General features: G+C 38.6%; 1 protein-coding gene across 1 annotated transcript in view; it reads left to right on the top strand.

The window, feature by feature from the left end:
- Nucleotides 1-20,858, top strand: part of LRRC2 (leucine rich repeat containing 2) — a 48,589-nt gene that overhangs the window by 19,029 nt on the left and 8,702 nt on the right. Inside the window, exon 4 of the mRNA XM_088531447.1 lies at nucleotides 6,406-6,542. Within this exon, the coding sequence (XP_088387573.1) occupies nucleotides 6,406-6,542 (137 nt within the window). The remainder of the gene's footprint in view (nucleotides 1-6,405; nucleotides 6,543-20,858) is intronic.

Raw genomic sequence — 20,858 nt, 5'->3', positions numbered from 1 at the left:
GGTATGGATTCTCAGTTTAAATGGATTTTAATTTTGAGGAATTAGAGGATGTCATGGCTTTCCCCTGCTATTTGCTCAGTAATTAATATTATCTGTCCAGTCATGTATACAATTAAGATTTTTTCTCTATATTCTCAATTTGAAGAGAAAGTATTAAACACCTTTCATACAGTTGTTGACAGTTTTTAAGAGGGTGCTTGTTCCTTTTAAGCTGGCTACTCAAATCACGGCCTGTTAACAGTGCAAGAGATGGTGAGAAAATGAGAGTTTAACCTATGGTTAGTATACCACAAAATAGTAAACTTTACTTTATATTTGAACATATTAGCATGAAATAAACTCTTTCTGTTCATAGAATCATAGAATGCTTAAGGTTGGAAGGGACTTCTAGAGGTCATCTAGTCCAACCCCCCTGCACACGCAGGGTCACCTAGAGCACGTGGCACAGGACTGCGTCCAAATGGGTTTGGAAGATCTCCAGAGAAGGAGACTCCAGAACCTCTCTGGGCAGCCTGTTCCAATGCTCTGTCACCCTCACTGTTAAGATTTTTTTCCTTAAGTTCCTGTGGAACTTTTGGTGTTTCAGTTTGTGGCCATTACCTCTAGTTCTGTCGGTGGCCACCACTGAAAAGAGGCCAGCACCATCCTCCTCACTGCCTCCCTTGAGGTACTTATAGACACTGATCAGGTCTCCTCTCAACCTTCTCTTCTCCAGATTGAACAGGCCCAGCTCCCTCAGTCTCTCCTCATAGGGCAGATGTTCCAGGCCCCTGATCATCCTTGTGGCCCTGTGCTGGACTCTCTCCAGCAGCTCCACATCCCTCTTGTACTGTGGACACAATACTCCAGATGTGGCCTCACTAGGGCTGAGTAGAGGGGCAGGATCACCTCCCTCGACCTGCTGGAGATCCTCTTCTTACCGCACCCCAGGATTCCATTGGCCTTCTTGGTCACGAGGGCACACTGCTGCCTCATGATCAACTTGTCGCTCACCATGACACCCAGCTCCCTCTCTGTAGAGCTGCCCTCCAGATGGTCAGTCCCTGGTGTCTGAGGTTATTCCTCCCCAGGTGCAGGACCTTGCACTTGCCCTTATTGAATTGCATGAGGTTTTTCACCGCCCAGTTGTCCAGTCTGTCCAGGTCCCTCTGGATGGCAGCGCAGCCCTCTGGTGTATCGGCTGCTCCTCCCAGTTTGGTATCATCAGCAAACTTGCTGAGGGAGCACTCTGTGCCTTCATCCAGGTCATTGATGAGTAAATTGAACAGGACTGGACCAAGGACTCACCCCTGGGGGACCAAGCTAGCTACAGGCCTCCAACTAGACTCTGCACCACTGATCACCACCCTCTGAGCTCTGCCATGCAGCCAGTTCCTAATCTACCTCACTGTGCACTCATCTGTCCCACACTTCTGGATCTTGCCCAGGAGGATGTTGTGAGGGACAGTGTCAAAAGCCTTGGTGAAGTCAAGATAGAAGATAGACAACATCCACCGCTCTCCCCTCATCTATCCAGCTGGTCATTCCATCATAATATTCCTCTGCTTAAGCTCTCAAAATGGGGAATCCTGCACTTGGATGTAGCGCAAACATACTGCCTTAACAAATTTCAGCACCATCAGGTCTTTCAAAGGTCATCTAGTGCCATAGGGTAAATTGAAGCTCAGATTGGAACTCTACCATGGAAACTACTCATTATAAAAATTATTTTTGCTGAAAGATTCTTATCTACTGAGTTAGTCATGTAATTTTATGCAGCTACATTATATATAAAATGTACCCTGGACCTACTCTCTACTCTGGTCTTGGGAGGTGCGGTGTTTTTTGAGAAACTGATATGGTCCTCCTTGAGGAGAGCGAAGTCCATGTACTGGCTTATCTGCTCAAATAAAAAAAAGATAGTCACGTGTAGATGCTTTTATATAGGATTTCTGATCTATCAAATCAGATCTATCTTTGCCCTACTTTTTTAACCAGGTGTTATCTTTCTCTGCTATCCATCACAAGCTTCTTCATATTTTTCTCCCCTATTCTTCTATGAAAAGCCTTTCTTTTTCTTATGTCATACCAACACTTTTCTAACCACAGGCCTAATTCTCAAGCTTTACCAAGCTTTATCCCCCTTTTCATTTTCTTTGTTTGTTGAAGTAGCTCATAAATTTCTATCAGCAGGTTTACTTTTTTTTTTTTTAATTGAAAACAGGAATGTTGGTTCAGGAATGAAATTTACTATCCTGGAGTCAATCTGCTGCAGTACTACAATTTTTATAAGTCCTAGTGGAAAAAAAAAAAGACTTTTTGCATGTTTGTTGTGAAAAAACTCTTTGATATAAAAGGAGTTCAGAGAGTAAAAATCTCCCCTTTTTTGTTGAGTGTTTTGATCAAAAGTACAAAAAAAAGTTGATGTTTAAACATCAACCTGTCACCTATAAGCTTGAACATCAATATCCCCCTTCATATAAATCAAAGACAGTGTCACTGATGTAGCAGAGAAGACTGGAAAAAGGAGGCTATTTGTCTTGGCTCATAGGAAGCTGCTGTGCTAGCTAATTTGGCTTGACTGGTCCAGCTCAATGCAAAAATTTGCTTTATGTTCTAGTCCAGTTTATACAGACTGACCTATATTTGCATTGAATACTTATTTATCTGATAAAAGCAGTCTGTAAGCTCACCGATATTTTGTTTCTCAGATGCCATGTTGGGAGTGTTAATACAGGCTTATCTAAATGGGGAAGTTGCACTGCCCATCAGCAATTACAGAGTTTAATTACCAGCTTGTTTTTTAAGTAATGAATTAAAGGATCAAACCATGCATAAGTGATATCATAGGCAACAATTATGGTATTGCAGCTCCCACTTAGAAATAAAATATTCTTAAATGTGAAACTGCCAGAGAAACTATGGATTTCATTACTGCTTTAACTGCCTCTGCTTGGAAAACACAGGGAGATGTTAGCTATTCAATTCCCTAATTTACATTTTTTATAGAAGTGAAAATTCAATGTCATAAAGGCATAGTTAACCACAGCATTGTAGCAGCAGCATTTTATTATTTTTAATTGCAAATTACAGTTGTGCTTCAACATTATGTGAGTGTGTTGCTGGCAAGTGTGAAGGTCCAATCCTCCTCAGCAGAGTGGCAGTGAAGGAGGTGTCACCTCGTGGGGCCGCATCACTGCCATGCGTGGATCATCTGTGGCTTACATGATTGTGTGGAACCGGCTTGTGGGTGGCTGGGCGCCCAAGAGCACCTACATATTGAAAGGATGAACAAGCCCCTACCTGTGCATTTTGGGCATGTGAAAGTTATGCAGGCAAATATACCCTTTTTTCCCCCTTAGTTGTTATTGTGATAAACTCTGAATGTAGTGGATTGACTGATAATGCTGAGGTAGGGTTGGAGATTATTTAGGGACTTGCTGCTATGCTCTTCTTCCAGGCTATCTGGATTTGAGCATCTCAAAACAGAGGATTGTCACAGATGTTGTCTTCTAGTCATACATTTGTCCTTTTTATACGATAAGTGTGGTCTGCCTTCCCTGTTGGATATGTTTCTCAAGGATCAGTTTTGATTTTATTTCTTATTTTTGAGCTGTGTTAGTAAAACTTTCCGTTAATACAATTTTGGAGGTATTGCCACTGCATAAGCATGCTGAAATATGAAGAGCTATTTAGGCATGAGGTCTGCAGTAAAAGTAGGGGGTATTAAATTCATGATTACAGAGTTCAAGGTCATGCACTAAGGGGCTAAGCTTCCACAAGCTATAGGTTCACTGAGAATAAACAAGTAGAGAATGGAAATTTCTAAGCCACCAGTGACAAGCCGACCCACCAGCGTGTTGTACATAGAAAAGGCAAGAGTAAGGTAATCTAAATGCAAGATATTTTCTGCTGAAGAAAAGTACTAATGCTACTGTTCCAAGCAACAGTAAGAACATGTCTGAAGTATTGTGTATAGTTGTGGTTATTCGGATTCAAGAAAGGTTTACTTAGGAGGGCACAGATGCAAAAGAAGTCTACTAGGAAAGTTCAGAGTAGAAGAATTTGCCTTGTTTAGGCTAGTAAAACAAAGGCTGGTATGTGTACTACTGCCTATGAAAACATCAGGGAAGTAAACACCAGGGAAAGAAAAGTGCTATTTAAGGATAAAGCTGGCTAAGAAAGAATGATTATAAAATTTTTATGAATAAACTTAAGGTGGCAATTGGAATATCATTTTGAATCATGGAAGGGATGTGACTCGACATATTTTTCGATAAGTGCAGTGCATGTCAGAAAGCAAACTACTTTTAAGATGGAAGATGGTAAATTAATGAATGGTTTGATATGAAGTGGTACTATGTAGGTTTGAGGTGGTTTTGTGGTGAATTGACATGTTGATATTTATACTATTTAGCATGTGGTGTAATACGTTAATTTGTCTACATCATAGTGCACCAGATTAGCTAACATTGTGTTATTTTTACGTGCTTGAAAACCTGGGAATAAGATAAGAAGGTTCTCACATTTATACGCTTAAGCTTCTTCTATTACTCTCTTGCATCAGCCCAAATGACCCTTGTGGGATGGTACTCTACTGCCAAAGCAAATGTCTTTTGTATTCTTAGGGGTAATTCTGTTTCTTCTAGTTTAACTAAAACAGCACTTTACAGCAAAGAGGACAAAACGGTCAGCTTCTTAAAAGGACAGAGCTGAGTTTTGATATACAATTTCGTTTTGAACTTCTGGTAGAGCTGCATAAATGGGAAGAAAAGAGGCTTGCTTAGCTGAGGGGAAGCTTCCATGTATTTTGTTTCCTGCAACCTGCAGAGATTAATCCAGCAGAGTATTCCCCATACTTGGCTTATCTGCCACCTGGAGAAAGATTTGGGTGCTCCAGCTGCTGTCCAAAGAAATGCTGTGTCCAGTGGGCTCTGTGAAGTCTGTGCAAAAAGCTGGCCTGTGAGTATAGGCCATCAAATTATGTATTGCTTTTGCCAACAGAGAAAATTTTTCTCAGAGGAAAATTGCAGGGCTTTCATTTCTGTACATTTCTGCTCTGTCCTGTGGGAGTGCTCTCTGGCCTACACTAATGATTTCAACAGGTTGCAAAAGGTGAGCAGCTCCAAAACAAGTATTTTGGAGGGAGTTTAAGTAGATTTCTATTGTACCTTAAGGATAAGATTACTGTTATGACATTTTTGAGCACTTGCTCTGTATTGTAAAGCAGTTCTCTACGATGCTGTTCAAATCCCATGAAAGCACATATTTTTCTCTAAAAATTGCATTATAAACAGAAGACAATGATATAATATAAACTAGTGCCTCTGTAATATCAGCTAAGTGGTGATTTGCTTGATAGAATGCTTTTATAGACAAAGATTAACACTTATTATATGTCTTTACGCAGTTTGCCTGTATGAAGCCTGCTTTGATAACTTATTGAGATGCATGATGCTATTCACACCCTTAGTTCTAATTACTGAATTGGATTTAAGTTTCTTGCTTTCCCTCATGATGCTTTATTTGATCACTGGTAAGAGGGGAAGATCATCTATATAAAACAGCAGGACAGCTGTTCACAGAACAGTCTCTTGTCTTTGTTATGACAATGTTTAAGAATCCCTTTGCTAACATTTCAGCTATTCAGTATATTTAAATGCCAAACTTTCTTCTTCTTTGAATATGTCACAGTATAATTTCCATTTTTTGCGGTATAATGTATTTTGCATTTTAATGATGTTTCTAGACCTGCTTTTACTGCAGATTATGTAATGCTATAAATAGAAGAAGCTGGAAGTACAATGTGACTAAACACGTCCTAAAATATCAGCAGGGCCCCAAAATTAGGCTGACAATGAATCCATGCAGTAAAGTAAACAATGAAACAAACACAGAGTCCCATTATCTTTTATAATCAGACAGGACTATTAAAATCACTGCTATTTAAATCAAAAAGGTATGCGATGCTGGATGCAGCAAATGCAGTTCTTATTGTCTACCAGTAAGTTTGGTAGGTGCAACCGTGTGCTATGAATGTGCTCTGTAATGAACCCTAAGATGCTCCTCAACCAGAGAACAAGTAAATCCGTCTTAAGTGGCTGGGCCAAAAGCCAACTTCTCCCATTTCTCCCAAGGTAAATGGGAACCTTATTACGAGTAAAATCAAGGTCTCAGCAAATCTTTGCTGCCTCTTGGCAAAGCTTTCCTGAGTCCCTTGCTGATTATAAGGGAAGGCTGCAAATAGAGTGCTGGATAGCAGTTTTGTTCCAATAATGGCTGCCTGTTGCTGAAAGTGTTTATTCATGATTTATTCATCATTGTATTGAGGATTTTTGTTTTTGTAGCTAAACAGAGTGTACTTTTTGTTTCACTTTAGCCTTTTGTGGTTTTGTCACACTGATTTTAATTATCTTTCCCTAACAGGCTGCTTAAAAAATCTCAAAGTGCTCAACGTGAGTTTTAATAATTTGAAGTCAGTCCCTCCGGAACTGGGTGACTGTGAGAATCTGGAAAAGCTGGATTTGTCTGGAAATCTGGAAATAACAGAGCTCCCATTTGAAGTAAGATGAATATTTCTGGTACCTTTTTTATTTGGATTACGAGGAATCTTATCATGGGTTTAAAATATTCTTACAACAGATTAATTACAACCCTGGCAGTTTTTAGCAGTAATGTTTTAGTAGTGCTGTCACTGAAAATACCTTTATAACAGCTAAACAGGACCAAAGTTCTGTCTTTCGGTTTTGAAATGACTAAATTCTGCTCATATTTATTCTGATAGATGAAGGAGGACTTGATCCCAAAAGGGAATTTGCCCAATGGTGATAAGGAGAAGGCTGCAAATAGCAGCCTTCAGGAAACAAAGTGTATCTTGACAGTCAAATGTTCATACTAGTTTTAAATTGTTTTCAATGTCTATTTATCTTTAGAAGGGTATAGGTCTGTGAACAGCACTACACATTATCATGGACATGAATATATCTAACATAAGTCTACGTGTGTATTACCTGTGAAGCAAGGTATGCAGCAAGGTATGCAGATCATCAAGACCCATGAAAGGACTACCAGACGTGATATCATTTCCTGTGTGGATGCATAACTGGCTGCTTGCTCAGGTGGCAGTTCCAAAATTTGCTCTTCCTAGAGAATTAAAATGGTCTGCTAGGACCTAAACAGAGTCTCAGGTACCATCAGTATTTCCCTAAAGCACTGGTTACTGGAGGATGGATGAGGAGAGGTTCAGGGAGAAGTATCAGGCTCTTCTTGGCTGATTTCTGTTTTTTTTTTTTTTTTCCCCTACCTCTAAGCATCTCTTACTAGTCCAGGCAATCTTTGCCATCCAGGCAATGTTGGAGGGGTTATGCTTGTGTGAGTTCTGTTTTGGCCATGCTTATGTTCTGCTCTGAGAAAACAGAAACAGTAAATAATCACCCTCCAGCTTTTCACTGTAGAGCGGTTTATTTGATGAAGAACAATTCTGAAATGATGTGAAGGAAACTGAAACAAGGATGAACATTATCTTCACACTAGGAGTGGACACTGTGTAGAAACATCTGTGGCAGAAATGATGCAGGGGCAGGTCTACCCTTTCCTCTCTTCCTCCTTCATATTAGCAAAGGTAGGAGTCTGAAAAAAGATATTTTACTTAAAGGGTAAAAAGTAATCAAAATGGAACTGGGAAAATATAAATCCTGAACAAGCAAAGGAATCAAATTTAAGGATCCAGGTGAAGTGAGTGATTTCAAACCCAAAGACCAAGTCAATGTATTGTGTTCCTCTCATTTGTCTGTTAAAATCGATGGGAGTTTTCCAGTGGCCTTTGGATGTTTTACAATGCACAGGCTTAAGCTTTGCTATGTGTTGTGGGTAGCCTTTCTGAGTAAATAAAGCTAATTGCAATCTAAATCTTTACAAGGAAGAGGCCCAAGAAGTATTTATCTTAGAAAGCCTAAAATGTTTTTTCTCCTCTAGTAGTCTCATATTCAAATTGTCTTGAAAGCCAACAAAGTTGTATGTATGCTACTGGACCTGCTGTATGCTTCTACTATAGGAAAAACTTTGAACTGCATGGCTGTCGATTCTGTAGGAAAACTAGGGGCAGCATTATGTCAGAGTGATCTACAAAGTCAAAAAGACATATATTGGCATCGCCTATTGTGTTTCTTCACTTCTCTGGAGGGTAGCACTTAATTTGTATTTGCTGTGACCCAGGAGGCAATCTACAGAAACTCTTCTAATTCAGTTTATAAAATTAGTTTCCTGGAATCAATGTTTCAAGGGCAGCTTTGGAAGCTGCACATACAATTAAGCAAACATCTTTTGTCAAGTGATTTAAAAGGCTACGGGGTTTTTGGCCTTCAGTATACTCAATATGGCTGAAGTTGTTCAGAGCAATTGCGTCAGTATCCTTGCTAATATAATAGGTATCTGATGTTCAATCCTCAGATGAACAAAAGGTGGTAGTCACTGGTGGGTAACTGCTTCCTGAATTAAAAAGTGTAGAATTAATCTAAATTGTCTGAGGCTGTGAAAAAGGGAAAGTGGAGGGACACTGTGAAGTGTTTGTGACTCCACATTACACAGATTAGATGCAATTATCTAATACATTTATTCCTAAAATCTATTAATGCAGTGAAATATTCATTGCTTGTTATTCTCCCCTGCAGTATGAGTACTGGGAGTGGGAGAGCAGTGGAAGTTTTGTTTCGGTAGGTGAATGGGATCCATTATAATATCAGGAAAAAAGAAAATGTGATAACTGATGCGTGAAATAAATTGGAGAACTTTTAAAACTATTTCTTCTTATCATCTTTTAGAAAGTTCAATTTTTATTTGACTTTCAAATCACTAAAAATTCCTCTGGAGATGGTAAAGAATTTTTTTCAGAGAAGCAATAGTATACTCCTGTGTAAAACTTGGTTTTAAGAAGTAAAGACCAACTGCAATCCAACAGAGATGATTAAAGTGTAATTTTACCTTGTTTTTTTTTTTTTACATAAAATAGTGCCTACAGAGACACTGATAACATACACAATAATGGATTCAAGGAGATTGATAACAGGCCTATAATTCAGTCAGGAGTTTTTGACAGCATTGTAGAAGTTTATATGATGATCAGAATACAGCCTGAATTACATCATCAGTAATCAGTCTTCTGCTCAATTTCTGTTTCCTTGTTGAGAGGTGCAGGAAATAAGGAAGTCTGGAAGCTTTTAGTTTATGCATTTTTTGTTCTTTTGATTTATTGGGGAAAGAATCTGGATTTATAAATAGCCATGACATGCAATATGGTGACTTAATTTACAGGTGAAATATCAGGGGGAGGGATCACATAGCTCATAACTTGGGTAATTGCTACCCAGGAGGGACAGAGAGAGAATTAGGTGCATCACACAAAACCATATGGTGGCATCAAATACCTATTGAATTAAATTTTCTAATTTGAGATTACAGCTGTGTCATATATATGCACAAATTTCTGCTGGCATATTCATTATTCCTCATGAATTTGCCAGTCAGACAACTAAGAAGTTCAGATTGTTATGAATTCTGTTAAGTCCATTAACTTGTTAGTAAGTTTTGTAATTTGAGCAGTTAAAAATGGAATCTGTTTCTTTTCAGGTGACTTAAATGTATGATGATTCTACTTTTTGCCTATTTAGTCTATTGATTTCACTTTTCAACACAGAGCAGCTTTATTTTATGTTGAAGCATTCTATGATGTAGCTGTACTAGCACAATAGCGATTCTCTGGATCTTCACTCTGTGTTTAATAGGTTTAATAATTGGTAGCAATATGCCCCCTTTTCTCAGTGTACCAAAGCTTCAGGCACGGCAGTACGCTTGGGCTGGACCTACCTGTTTCACAGAGTGTCTAATTAGCCTATGATGGGTATGTGTACCCAATAGCTGGACTTTTGGGGGTGTTTTTGTATGGCTTATCTCTGTAGCCATAGCTTGAGTGCAGAGTCTTGTGCTGTGCTGTCATGAGGCAAGTACCCTCTTCATTTGCCTTTTCATTCCTTGCAAAATGCTCTTTCCTTATGTCCAAAGGCCACTCCTGCACTCTCTACCTCTTCTCTTTTAATCTTTAAGTGATATGATCTAACACTGCATTACAAAATGTTCATTTTGCAAGGCTTAGGATTTCATAATATACTATACCATGCCTAAGGAAGAGCAGATTGGTTCAATGTCTCTTTTTCTTTTTATTTTTACTGTTTTCCATTATTGCAATCTCCATCATTTTTAGATTTTAAATTTTCATTTATCTTCAAGGTTAGATTACTTGCAAAATAAGTCCTCTAGCGGCAAAGGTTTGTGGATATGCAATTGAATACAAGTCTGTCTTGGCCACATTTGTAAGTTAAAAGCATCTCCATCCATGAGTGAAAACATGAATTGAAGTCAAGTGTAAATGTTAGGCATGGTATTCCGCTCATGCAGCTAGTTTGCGACACACATATCTGGACCACAGCTGGGCTCAGTAGAGGAAGATGAACTGGGGGGTTTAGGTATGCTTTCGCTGTGGAGTTGAATTTGACACTTCAGCTAAGCAGATTAAGAGAGGAATGCCCTATATGGTACATAGCGCCTCTCCTAGCAGAAGAGTATTTTACCATTTATAATGCTCTGTGGCTACAGAGACAAGGGATGCATGGATGCATTTGCTGTATTTGCTCTTTTTTTAATGAATTGGTAAGAAGCTGGTGATCTTTTCATTTTATATATCTCCTGTTGCTGATTTGGTACATGTTATGCAATTAATTACTTTTTCTGGAAATAAAGATGGTATTAAAAAGCAGGTATACCTTCAGCTGTAGGTGTGTATAAACATTGTTTTGTCATTAATCTGAGATTAATGAAGACTTTATTGGATCCTACAATTACTTACTGCATCACCCGATTAATCTTTCCAGAACATGGCAGAATAACTCCTTTGTGTTGATATTTCAAAGAGACAACTTTGCTGTGCTGAACAGACCATTCTTTTTCCATACTGTAAACTTCCGTTAGTAATGCTACATCAGTCAAAAGTATTGATAGATGTGACACGAAATACACTTAATAAGAAGACAGGGAAGATGAAGGAATTCTCATTTCCTCCATCTGTTCCATCTGGTGTGCCACATGCCCATAGTCACAGAACTCAGAAGCCACTCTACACCAATAGCACCAAGCCAGAAATACTTGAGGTTAGAAGTTATGATACTCAAAATTTACAAAAGGGATCATAGAATCATAGAATCATAGAATGCTTAAGGTTGGAAGGGACCTCTAGAGGTCATCTAGTCCAACTCCCTGCACACGCAGGGTCACCTAGAGCATGTGGCACAGGACTGCGTCCAAGTGGGTCTTGAAGATCTCCAGAGAAGGAGACTCCACGATCTCTCTGGGCAGCCTGTTCCAGTGCTCTGTCACCCTCACTGTTAAGATATTGCAAAATTATTCTGTGATGAGCAGTGCTAAATATCAGTGTGTGTTCTCCTTTTCCTCTGTGAGGTCCGGGCAGTGCAAAGTAAAGGTATGAGATAGAACTGGTATAGCATATGAAGACTTTGTCAAAGAAAGAACATGTGTGTATGTATGCTTGTGTTTCCATATCAATCATATATAAACTGACCTTTGAAGTTCAGAGAAATGGCAAAGTTATGCTTTCTGGCTGTTTTGCAAATCTTCTTTTCAAAAATCATATAAAATCCTGCTTTGTAGTCCCGATGCGTAGGAAGGACTTCAGCTAAGTCTTCATATCAGCAAGTAGAGAATTGGGGAGCTTTCAAAACATTCGCAGAGTAACCTGAGATGTTGCTGGTGTAGGTTCTTTCTTTTTTTTTTGTGCCTGCCTGGACATTACAATATTAATTAGCTGTGTTTTGCATCTTTCAACAATGTTGGTGTATCTCAACCTGAAAGACATTGTTGCGATTAGTGCTTCACTAAGGACTAAGTTTGGTATCCTAAACGTTTCTGACACAACAGTATCCAAAATGTAAATGAGGAACTTTTAGATTTGTGTAATTTGACTTTTTTTTAAATACATTCGGGATCATAAAGCTGTAAGTGGTATAATAGAGCTTGACTTGCTACTGTGGAGACAATATCACCAAGCCAAACCCTGGTGAAATTATTATTCTTTTGAAATTGCTGGCAAAAGTATTGCTTTTTGCAGCTGCTTAGCTCAGATGCTCAGATGCATTTCCTCTGTTAGAGAAAATTTCATCTTGCCTTTCTTTGATTTGTGCTTGTTTTCTCTTCAAATTTGCTTAATGCTCCAGACAAGTTGCTTTCTGTCGTGGTTGGCTAAAGTGCTGTCAATCCCCTCTAAAGAACAGCTGCTTTATGGAAATGGTATAAAACGTAACATCAAACATTAGCTGGAAGGGTGTGAAAAATGTAAGAGCAGGTGCAAAAGTGTCAGATGTCAGAGGTGATTCAGGGAGGCCTTAGTGCTATGGGAGCTCTCATAAATGTTTTAATAGACAAGAGGGTAAAGAAGGGCACTGCTCTATGTTGGGAAACAGGATTATGTGGTCAGACATAGAAAGGCATGTCAGTTGATATTGTTTTGACACCGTGCCTCGAAAGTCTCCTAATTAAAATAGCAGCACTTCAAAAACACCCCGGTGTTGGGGCAAGTCAGCAGCTAATAATAACTGCCCACCTTATTGAGGAAGCGATCTATGTCTACCTGCGTGTCCTGGTGCCACTGACCTTTACTTTACCTTTCACTTGAGTCCGATGAAAGCAATACCACCTTTCACAGGCTGAAATTTTATACAGCAAGAATGATAGAGAAGTGGTTTTACAGACTTACCAATGACCAATGTAATGCAAACACTGCAAATTGACTATTTGTTCCAAAAGGTGAATCTAACTGTAAAAAGTTTTTGCAGTAGGCAAATCTATCTAGCATTGTCCCAACTCTGCTTTATCTGAACACAGTTCTAAACCTCCCTGAATTCAATAGCAACAGAGCTTTTAAAAATCCCATCAGCAGAGATAACATGAAGCAGATTTTGCATAATCACTGAGTACATGTAATGGGAGAGGCAATACATAGTACTCCAACGTTTGCATATCTTAACTTAAAGGAAACATTAGGATATCTCAGATGTCCACATTCCTAGATTAGTTGGAGCCTGAAAGAGGGATGTAGGAGGGTGGAGATAAGCAAGTCGTTGCATAAAGTGCAACTAGTGGGCAGAATTATTCTTTATTCTCTGAGAAGCATATTTGCACAATTGCATCCCTGTCAGTTGTTAACTAAGTATAGGAAGTTACATGATTGATTAACTTTTCACACCTGTAACAACACTTTGTAGGGTTGACTGTGACCTTCTATTCACCACCACTGATCAGAAAGTCTTAAAGACTCTTGCCAGCCCTATCAGCACAAGAAGATATCACCCTATATTTTGTCCCCTGTAGACCTGAATCAGGTATGGATCTCTACTTTACTAATGGGGGGCAAAAGAGTGTAGAAGTACACCCTGAATGTTGTCTTGATGATATGAGGTAGAAGTGATGCTGGGATGTGCAGGAATTCAGTTCAGCATGTGGTACTGTGGTTTCTGCTTTTTGGTTGAGGAGATGCTCTTCAGCTCATACAACTGGGCCCTGCCATGCCTCTGAGTGGCAATGCAAAGCAGTGTATTTCAGGTTGTGAATGTAATGGTTGGTGAATTTGAATCAGATTTTAGAAGAAGCCTCTTCTCAGCTGCTTTTTAGACTATCTACATGGTTCTCTCTTGTGGCTTGTCATTGTGGTTGTTGCCACATGGGGATATCAGAAGAAGTGGATAAATTTATGAATGATAAACCAAGATGATAGTAAAGTTAAAGCAGCTTCATGCTGTAGATATAGCTTTCCAGGGATAAGGGTTTTTTTTTTTTTTTTTTTTCTCTTCATCTTCACTCTGTAAAATTGATCTCAGTAAATTCTGTTCTTCCAGTCTATTTTCAATTGGCCCGTCTTCTGTTGCTTCCTCCTTACCTACCTTATTCAAGCCACTTCTGCAAGCAGCCCCCTGAACTGATCTGGGGTGATATTGCTAATACAGATCTCTTAAACCTGAAATCTGAAATGCAGTGCAGCTTTGTGTGGTGTGGAAGCTGGGTAAGTCTGGCCAGTGCTTGCCAGCACACAGAGCTATGTGATGAGCAGTGTGTACGTACAACTATGACACCCAGTGCTAATCCTTTTAGGAGATATACATGAGCTATCAAGCTGTTTTGAGGCAGTTGTTTTGATTTTTCACAAAGTACAGGGCTGGTCAATGAAAATTCATATCTGAGCAGTGTGCCCTCATGGCCAGGAAGGCCAATGGATTCCTGGGGTGCATTAAGAAGAGCATCTCAAGCAGGTCGAGAGAGGTGATCCTGCCCCTCTACTCAGCCCTGGTGAGACCGCATCTGGAATGATTCTATGACCTGTGAGATCACAGCAGTAGAGAGACTGTGATGAGTTAGAAGATGTGTATATCAGGGTCAGATGTGGGCATCACCATGACAGAACCTGTCCACCATTTCTGCTTTCATTGATATCTTATATAGTCCTTGCAGGCAGAGAAATAGTTAAGAGGTCACGTTATCCAAAACAGTTTTTAGTGTAGTGGAAATTTTTTTTATTCTCTGCTGAGAAGCTGGCTTTAACTCTTCAGGTTAGTAGACAGTACAAAATGCTGTTTGTGATGCAGACTAGAGGTAATGAAAAGGTAGACTTGATTCAAGGATCTAATGTGACATTCATGAGCTGTAGGATGGTAACTTACAATTTTTTGTTATTTTTATTTTTTCAAAATGGAAGAAATGAGAAGGTTGTGGAATCTTAATTGAGGTCATCTTAATTCCATTAATCTCTTTATTGTAATCAAGAAAGTCTTGAAAGGGGCCTGAGAGTTTTCACAATACCTGCCTGGAAGAGTGGTCTGAGTAACTCAAGACTATAAATTAGCAAATCTGTGTCATCTTTTCTTTGCCTTATTGTTTGCTCTTGGTAAGTGACTTCATGTCATTAGGTTTATTTCTTTTCTCTCATTTGCCTGTCTGGATGACTGAAGGTATTAATTCTGTAAAATGGGGATCCCTCAGCAGGTGTTTTTACTACCCCGCACCACAGAGCTTCATTTGTAATTCTAGGTCCTTCTGGAATGATAATGCTAACATTAGGATACATCAGTATACCTGCAGCAGTGTGGAGCTAAGTAAATAAAATGACAGAACCTAGGACATGGTCTGAAAGGGACTGGATAGTAAAACACTTTGTTTGGAAGCTGCTTCCTTTGATAATAAGACATAGAAGAAAAAGTGCAGAATGTGTCTAAGTTGATATTGGTTTAGTACTATGAGGCCTAATTATACACAATTTTTCCTCTGAGTAACTATGCTGAACCGGACCGCATGATTAAAGTTTCCCTGTGCATTCAAATGACAGAGAAAAATAAAAATAGCAATCCAGGGAGCATTATATACTGAGCATTCAGCAGTGTTAATGCCTCCCTTTCCCGAGATGCTCTGAGCTGATGGAAATGCTCCTGACATAATTTAGATCTAGAAGCTTGCCTAAATTCCTGGATCTTCTTGGCTACACCAGGGATTGGGTCAGATATTTTCTGTTCAGACAGTTTTATTAGAAAATGCCAATTTCAGCAAGTATTTCATTAGAGTATATTAAAAGAAAAAGTTAAAGGGAATCCTTAAAGAATTTTCAGTAAAAAATTCTCCCTAGCAGCTTGAAGGCTTGCCATGTCCCCAGCTGTGGGGCAGTGCTGGGAGGTTCTTGGCTAGGTGGTGCTCCCAGAGGGCTGGAGACTATCCAGCATTTGAGGCAAGGCCTTGGCCAATTCCAGGGCAGGTGAAGCTTCTCTTGAAAGCCTATCATCATAAGTTTTTATAAGTAAATGTATGAATAAGTATTCACTTATATTTTTATTAGAGCTAACTAAATACAGTAATACTTAATCTGTTCCTGAGGGCTACTTGGATGCAGTCTGGCTAGAGCAGTGCAGCCTGGCTAGAGTAGTGCGAGGTAGCACTGAAGCAATGGAAACTGCAAGAAGAGTTCTATAATGCAGCAATATGTCCTTGGAAAGCAGCCACATGTGGCTAGGGGAAACCCACCCCACTGCACAGGCAAAACACGCACCATTCCATGGCTTTCATATCGAGGTCAGGAAAAAAAAACATTTTCCTATAACTAAATCCTTAAATAATCCCTAGCTGCATTCCAATTTTTATATTGGGGTAGCAGAACAGGACATAAGTCCTCCTACAAAATTTGGATTTGAATGAATGAGCTTCAACTTTTCTTGATAGGCTGGCAATCATGTCAAAGTATACACACACAAAAAATACATAGAGATGTGTCTAGGAGCAATGTGAGAAAGGAAAAAGTGGATGGAAAGAAATTTGGCTGTAATCCTGGCAAGCCACAGAGCTGTGAATTGTAATGTCTACTTGTTGTCTGTGTTGTCAGTTGTAGATTTGTGTACTATCATGCACGTACAGTCTGGGACATTAACCTCATCCCACCTCAGCCCCATTTTGCAAAGGATATTTTGCAACAGTTTGATCAAGAAGCTAAGATCTAATTGCAGACCAGATATATCAAAGGGTGCAGAACACTCCGTGACTTTTCTGAATTTGGGGATTTTCATTATGATTGGGAATTTTCATTATGAAACTCTTACTTTAGGTGTAGATAAATCTAATTCTGACTTGCAGGGTTCTCTTGCTTGGTGATATTTGTCAAACTGATAATGGTACTCAGCAGCACAACAGACAAGAAATGTGAATTTTGTTGAAGTAACAGCTGTTGCAGTAATAGGTTGAAGTCACAGGATCCCTTCTCAGTTCACCTTCTTTCTTATCATTTTTCATGACATTTATTTTGCTTCTGTCGATACTGTACCATTACCTATTTCTTTTCTACTGATATGATCTCTTTAAATACACTTGATATCTTTTCTTTTAAAGTGAATGGCTGCTATTCTACCAATGTACAACGAAAATGTGATTTAGAATTCTTTATTTTTATTGTTATCTTTGCTCATAATATCCATTTAGAGGAGACACAAAATAAAATTTCTATCTCTTTTGACTCTTTTCCTCTTTTCCTTTCCCCTTCTAGCAAGTGCTGATTTACTCTGGGTCTCTGAATAAGCTCAAACTTACATGTTATTTTATTTTATTTTTTTAGTTAGAATGATACCTTCATAGGCTGCAGTATATAGGCTTCAGTATTGTAATGAAAAAACAGGATTGATGTGTTTGTTTAATTCATGATTTTAGGGCTACAAGATGATCAGGGGCCCGGAACATCTGCACTGTGAGGAAAGGCTGAGAGAGCTGGGTCTGTTCAGCCTGAGGAAGAGAAGGCTGAGAGGAGATCTGATCAGTGCATATAAATATCTTAAGGGAAGGAGTGAGGAGGATGGTGCTGGCGTCTTTTCAGTGGTGGCCACCAATAGGCCAAGAGGAAACTGCCACAAATTGAAACACCAAAAGTTTCACAGGAACTTAAGGAAAAATTTCTTGACAGTGAGGATGACAGAGCATTGGAACAGGCTGCCAAGAGAGGTTGCCAAGAGAGGTTGTGGAGTCTCCCTCTCCGGAGATCTTCAAAACCCACTTGGACGTGAGCCAGTGCTGCATGCTCTAGGTGACCCCCAAGTGTGCAAGGGGGTTGCACTAGATGATCTCCAAAGGTCTCTTCCAACCTTAATGATTTTGTGATTCAGTGATTCTATGATAGGATCTTCACAATTTCAATAGCATCTCTCCTTAGGTTACTGTTACAGCTTGGAGGGGAAATGAAAAAAAAAGATGCTTTGTCTCTGCTCTTTTGTATAAGTGAGCTATTTTTGTTATCTCTTGGCATGGAACAGAATATATTACAAAGGAGGCCTTTTTGATACCCAGAAAATGCTTTCTAAAAGAGTATGCTTCAGCAGAGCCTAGTTTTCTCTCTTAATGTGTGTTCTTAATTTTCAAGGTTTGGAGTTTTGGAAAAGAGATGACTTTATGATGGCAAAGTGTACGCATAATAATGTATGCAGACTGTGTGTAGCTGCAGTAGTAGTACTATGAAAATTTAATATAAGTCTAATCAACATAAATTTATTTTTTGAGAAAGCAGGCTTGTTATGGCTCGAACCCAGCAAATCATTAATCAAGTGCATAATTTCACGTCCGTGACTCGTCTATTGGCCTGAGAGAACTCCTATACTTAAATGTATACACATGATCCAGTTTTTCAGGGAATTTATAAAGAATAGTCTTCAGCTCTTACTGCTGTGTGGTTCTTCAGTCATGTATGAATGATCCATGCCTGATATCTTTGTGAATATTGTATGTGCAACCAGTTTTCCCATTTTTGGTAGTCCTGAGGAGATGACATTTTTACTTTCTATGAATTTCCTTTTACTTTCTATGAACCTAACAATTAGATGTTTAAGTAATGTTAGTGCTCCAGAGGTAAAAGTTAAGCTAGCAAATAAACAGTCTAGCATCAAAATAACAGTGACTGTGGATTGATCATTACAAAATCAGAAAAATGTAGTTTGGGAGAAAACTTGCTTCCACATATATTGTATGGACTTAAGTTATAGTGCTAAGACAAGTGATGTGTGAAGTTGCAGTTTTATGCTGGAAAAGTTTTATGTCATAAACGCGTAAAATAACATCTGGTTACTGAAAGCGGGGGATGAAATGCCTTTACCCCCTCAAGGTTAGGAATCTATTTTGGCAGTCTGCTAGTGGATTGGACTCCAAATATACATCTTTATTTTAAGAAGGATCACCCAAAAGCTCCCTTGTAACCTTTCTCTTAATGATAATGGAATATTAATAAAATTAGAGTAGATCAGCTTTGTGAATGAAAAGCTGGGGATTTGCTTTGAACATTCAAAATCTAAGGAGACAGCTGTTAAGTTCATTTTTAGGCTGCCTTTTCTGTCAAATAGCCTGTAATATTTTCACAAGCTCCTGGGGTACTGTGTGGCTCCATGTTTTGGGGGTTAAAATGTGTTATAACTACTGAGGTGGTACAAATTTCCCTTGATTTCAATTAGAGTGAAATTTCTGGGCAAAAGAAGGTTGGTAACATACTGATAGACATTTCTTGATTCATTCTGTCTGTCTTGTCATCGACTTCAGTTAGATGCTGTTTCTTTCACAGCGTGTTTAAAATGTAGTTGAAAAAAAACAGAAACTTTGTATAAAAGCTTAGACATGACTTTACAACCTTTCATTTGTTAATCCTAAGCAGTAGGCAACTCATGATAAACTTGCATGCAAACTTATCAGTATGTACCTTTCATGGCAAAAAAAAAAAAAAAAAAAGGGAAATAAAAACACGCCCATTAATCAAACAACTCCTTCAGCTCAGGACATGGTGTCCTTTTCTCTCAAAAGAAAGTTTAACTGTCAGAGGGAAAGAGAAGCAGTGGAGTTCTACGATGTTATCTGGATTATTTCTATGACTAAAATTATTAAGATAGGCAAAAAAGAGTAGATTGTCATATAAAGTTGACAGTAGCCATTAAACATAAGGACCACAATAAGTGTGTCCAGGTAGCTAACCTGGCAAGTGTAGCTATTTGTTACAATGAAACTTGCATAAAGACTATATACTGATGGATACAAAGTCAGATAATATGGAAAATAGCTAAAATCAACATCAAGTGAAAATAAATGCTTAGGTAAAAAAGATAAGGGAGTCATGCTTGATCAAAATGAAATGTTGTAAGAGGTACAAAAATCCATCAGCCCTTCAAAAGCAAGTAAAATATACAGGGATTTCTCTGGGAAATATAGGTGTCATAATTTCCAATGCGCCATATATCACAGCAGTTTGTTGGTAGCATTTCAGAGATAGATTGAATAAAAACTCTATTTGATTGCAATCTAGTACAGAAAATAGACAGACTTTTTAAATATTACCTTAAAAGAACAAGCTCTGAGGACTTGCAGTCTATGGAATATAATCATGGTTCCATATATTCTGTGGCATACAGAAGCAAATTTTGTTTCAAGACAGTCTATCACCTTATGTTTTCTTTGGTGTATTTTCATAGGAGTAGAAGTTTCTAAAAAATGTAGTTTTTCACCTAATCAATATTAAAACAATCTCTTTTCAGGACTTGAAAAATGGCATAAAATATTGCTATATTGATGCTCTCTTTAATATTTAACATATCAAAGTGCATTCAGAAAAACATAAAATAAGTTCCTGCTGTTGGAAAAAAAAATGTATTTTTGCCACCTAGTGTTAATGTTACATAGTTGCTCCAATGTGACAGGTGAGAGACTGGGAAAACAGGTTTTAGAAAGGCAGGTGAACTGTGATGTCAGTATTCTATGTGGTCTCTTGGTGGTTAGAGACTCTATTTTTTCTTTGGACATGGTTTGGGAACCTTTTGGGTGTCAACTAAACACCAGGGACGTTGTTTTAATTCTGTGCTTTCTGAATCCTTTTGGAACAATATTTGTTCTTCCTCTGGTATAAATACATTGGGAGTTTAGCAAATTGCTTGAGTGCATAGAAATTTGAAATATTTTCTTGGGATTTTGGACTTGTGAAAATAAGTTATTTTATGTAAATACAATGGCAAGTGTTTTCTGCATTCTCTTATTTCTCTTACCCAATGTAGTCCCTCTGCTCTCCATGTGCAGTGGGAGGTTCTATTTTGCTGGAGAAAGATTCAGTATCTGGGAAATTTACAAAGCAGGATTGTGACTGTTCATTGTTACTAGTCAGTCACCAAATGATGAAATGTTTTGGAAGTGAGAAGTGGCACTGTAAAAAGTTTGCTTGCCTGTTTTAAATCAGGAGTGAGAGACTTCTGCAGTCATGCCTCACCAAAGAGGCTTTATGC

Source organism: Tinamus guttatus, unplaced genomic scaffold, assembly GCF_059628265.1.
Source record: "Tinamus guttatus ecotype Peru unplaced genomic scaffold, ASM5962826v1 Tinamus_guttatus_pri_ptg000419l, whole genome shotgun sequence".
NCBI classification, from domain to species: Eukaryota; Metazoa; Chordata; class Aves; order Tinamiformes; family Tinamidae; genus Tinamus; species Tinamus guttatus.
This window is presented reverse-complemented; position numbering and strand designations above follow the sequence as displayed.